Below are 4,163 nucleotides of genomic sequence, written 5' to 3'. Positions count from 1 at the left end.
TTTGCTAATTTGAAAATATATAAATAAAATAAATAAATAATGTAGAACATGGAAAAGAGAGAAACTCCCTACCAAGACGGACCAAGGTCCAGATAGATAAAAATAAGAGAGAAAGAAAACCAGTAAAAGAAATACTGTAGGGAAACTTTAAGATTCATACTTTTCAAATAACAGATTTGGAAAGTGGCAACCTCGGCCATAAATTTTGACACTCCGTTGTTTCCAAATATTATAAACAGTGAGTGGGTGGTGGAGTATAGGGCCAGAGCAGTCTATATGACCAGCAATCCGGTCGAAATGCCCGGAAACTTATTCCGTCCGGCAAGAACAATGCAACTTTGGTCGACGGTGACCATAAGATAAGTGACCAGGCCCCTTGGGATCTGGTATTGATACACTCCCAAACACCGGAGATGTGATTCCAAATTATTAAAACAAGTTTCATTAGAACAGTTCTTCCAAGCAAATCTTGTAAGATGTTTTTATTGGAACCAGCCCACAAGTAATCTAGTCAGAGTTACTTGTAATTTCCTGACAACTATAAGAAGAAACAAATGATATACCCAATATCCCTGAATGGAGAACATAACAGATTTTATCAATTTCATGCAGCCTGGGTATTGATACTAAGCTAAATGTCCAAGAAGGCAACTAATAGTTCTGCTACAAAGTTTGCGCAGCAAAGGGCTGCAGTCCTAATTTGTCCACCTATTACAAATAGAGAAGCAGCCTGAGGGATTTGATAGGCAGGTATTTCAGGTTATACCCTGACAAAGAGAGGACTTGATAGATGATCGAGATAAAAATTATTCGACACAGATTCTTTACCTGGTTATAATCCAGTATGTCTAACCACTAACTCTGGTAGCCAATTCACAGATTCTCTCCAGGTCCTGTGTCACAGACAACTACTCATTACAGAATACATTTATCTGGGATTAAAATGGGAAAGGGGGAATCAAATTCACGAGTTTCTGAGTTTCTGTAATGGACTCAATCACACCTGCTCATTGATCCCTAATTGGCGGGGGGAATCAAATTCACGAGTTTCTGACTTTCTGTAATGGACCCAATCACACCTGCTCTTTAATCCTTAATTGGAAACTTTGCTTCCACTTCATGATTTCGGTTTAGGTTATAGAAATAAATTTTAATTTGCCTATCTTCACTATAATAGCTTTTAGCTATTTTATGGGGTCCTTTCTACAACAAGTCCGCAAACATATGGTATAGCATATCATGCAATTGTAAAAGACCACTGTACTACGGTTGTAAAGTTCGGTTCTTGAGTGCATGGAGGTCCATATTCACATGTACCACGGTCTTCTACCGCGGTATGGTATGTTACAAAAACCGTTCATCACCCTCTAAGTAAAATATTTGTATGTTTGGAAACATTCATAGCTGGAAATTAATTAAATATTTATGTCCGTGGAAACTGGAACTTTGGATATAACACTTTAAGCTATGCCGCAGGATACCCGCATAGGATAAATAAGAGAAACTTGGAAAAAAATATCAAAATAAAAATAGTTTACTAGAAATTGAACGGTAGTAGCAAAAAAAAGAAAGGAATTCTACTAGAAAGCTAGGAGCCTAGGCAGTGAAAAGCTAAAAACATCACATATTTAGTAGCAGTAGCAAAGAGTGTGACAGCGTTATCAACATCCACATATTACCAACATATATGAATTCATAGTGACAGAGAGAATGAATAATTCCCTCCGTCTTTTCCATCCGCTAATAGAATTAGGCTAAACTTGCACAAAATTGACAAATCAGCAACAATATATGCATACACTGATTCGCTGATACACTTACTTAGAAAGAAGTGAGTTGGATCTGTTGAACAACTTAACATTTGCAGAGGAAGCCAAAAGTCCGTTGTTTTAGGTCCACCTGGAAACAGTTTTTGTTACGCAACACAACCTCCGCATACAATTCCCCGGCTGTTGCAAAAAAATAGAGGTCAAGGGAAAACTCTAGCCTAAGATCAAGGGACTGCAGCATGATGTTAAAAACTTCCATTTACTAATCAGGAAAATAACTTAGTTTTATGTTGTTGTATACACTTCCACTAATGTGTATCATATCATTTAAGAATGATTGAAATGAAACTCAGGCCTTCTTTTTAAATTTGAGTCCTTCCACAGTAATATTTTTCAAGATATAAAAAAAGTTATCTTAAAAGGAAACGATAACAAATTTCAGGTGCACAATAAGTTGGAAAATGCATTTAAAAGGCAATTTTTTTTTTATTATTATTTTGAACAGATGTGAGATACTTACACAATCGAGCAACCAGAGGTTCTACGTCTTTTCTTCCTTGCAATTTCGTTCCTCCTTGGAGGTTGGAGTACAGCCTTGATAGCTGTATCAAAAACAGCTTTGACATTCTGGCAAAGAATCAAAATATCATATATACTGTGGACTGGGTTTAAGTAAACTATAGTGAGTTTGTAGTATTTCAAAACGCCAAAGGTTAAGCAAAAACAACAATAGCCATCAAATGGTAAATCCGGCTGTTTTTGGTACCTGCTGAGTCTTAGAGCTGCACTCAATATAAGCTGCTGCACCAATTTGTTTCCTCAGCTCTTCCCCCTATAATGATGATATAGACTTAAAACATCTTTCGCTATATGAACCATAATAGTCTGTGAGGCAAAATTAACATTCAAAGTTGAACTGACTTGACAAGTTGTTATAACATCATATCCCATGTGATCAGCCAGATATCCTCTGTCTTCACGAACATCTATGGAAATACCAAAGTGTGAATAAATCTATTGACATATACAAATACTCCATGGAACCATAAACGGGCTTACCGATTTTTTTTTTAAAAACTTGTTAAAGATATACCTAGCTTTGTTCCCACAAGAACAATGGGTACATTGGGTGCAAAACGACGGAGCTCTGGCATCCACTGGAAAAAGATACGCGACAATTCAGCTATATGTACATGTAATAAACTAACAAATCTCCGGGTTGAATAAGAAGATGATATGATATAAACAAGTAAAAAAAGAAGAAGCAAAGATTAGATGACAAGACAATATAACGTAAACTAATCAAGTGAAATAATAGCAAAGGAAGTGAAATTGTTAGAGAAAGGACCAATCTATGAACCGAATAAGCATAAATAGGGGAAGTTGAAGTGAAAGCAGAGTGCAAGAAATGGAGGCAAAAGCAATAGGCTGGGTACCTTCTTGAGCACATTTTCATAGCTTGCCCTACTGATTAATGAGAAAGCTAAAACAAATATATCAGCGCCTCTATAACTCAATGGCCTCAACCTGCTATAGTCTTCCTGGCCTGTAAACCAACGGAAAATAAATCAAACAAGATCCAACCCAATTCAAACCGTGGAATGGAAAAAACTTTGAAAATAAAAAAATATATATATATATATATATGAAAAGGCACCTGCAGTATCCCATAAGCCCAAGTTGACAATGCTTCCATCCACACCCACATTCGCGCTGAAATTATCAAACACCGTTGGAATATAATCCTGCAAACCAAAAAAAAAAAAAACAGTGGGGAACTTTAACACCTACACTTAGTTTCAACAATTATGTAACGAGGATTCATCGATAGCCAAGTAGCTGGCGGCGCTTTGGATTAGTGTAGTGGAACCGGAACTGGAACTTACAGTGGGGAACTTGTTACTGGTATAGCAAATGAGCATGCAAGTCTTCCCAACAGCTCCATCTCCAACAGTTACACATTTAATGAACTTTGAAGCACTCATCATCGCTGTAACTTGAGTCTACACACTTCAACTTAAATTAAATTAAGCCTGCTGCTTTAATCAAATATTCAAACTGTAAACCCCCCAAATATTGCAGGTAAAATGACAGATGTAGTTGGGCAGAGACAGACTCGAGACTCGAGACGAGAGTGATAATTTTATATGTCGCTACTTTTTGTGATTAAATTAAATAATTTTGATTGAAAATTTTATATAATATATTATCGAAAATATTTATAAAAATTATATCAGTTTTAATATATAATTTTCAGTTTTTCAGAATAATAAAAGAATAAATTTTTATTTATGAAAAGTTGAAAGAATTTAACTAGAGTATAAAAAATCAAACAACACAGCGACATCTGTTGATCTATATAGAATTAAGGATTTTGATTACTCCCTTCAATTT

The 4,163-nt window shown here is 35.7% G+C and overlaps 1 protein-coding gene across 1 annotated transcript; it reads right to left on the bottom strand.

The window, feature by feature from the left end:
- Positions 1-1,604: 1,604 nt before the first annotated feature.
- Positions 1,605-3,893, bottom strand: LOC141661514 (rac-like GTP-binding protein ARAC7). The gene is made up of 8 exons (XM_074468535.1): positions 3,656-3,893; positions 3,427-3,514; positions 3,206-3,315; positions 2,863-2,926; positions 2,691-2,755; positions 2,536-2,601; positions 2,290-2,396; positions 1,605-1,949 (listed from the first exon to the last, which is right to left on the bottom strand). The coding sequence occupies exons 1-8, from the start codon at positions 3,755-3,757 to the stop codon at positions 1,916-1,918; spliced, it is 636 nt and encodes a 211-aa protein (XP_074324636.1). The 5' UTR covers positions 3,758-3,893; the 3' UTR covers positions 1,605-1,915.
- Between the last annotated feature and the right edge of the window lie 270 nt (positions 3,894-4,163).

The sequence above is a fragment of the Apium graveolens genome, chromosome 5 (assembly GCF_009905375.1).
Source record: "Apium graveolens cultivar Ventura chromosome 5, ASM990537v1, whole genome shotgun sequence".
Lineage (NCBI taxonomy): Eukaryota > Viridiplantae > Streptophyta > Magnoliopsida > Apiales > Apiaceae > Apium > Apium graveolens.
The sequence above is the reverse complement of the archived record's forward strand: the minus strand, read 5'-3'. Positions and strand labels throughout refer to the sequence as shown.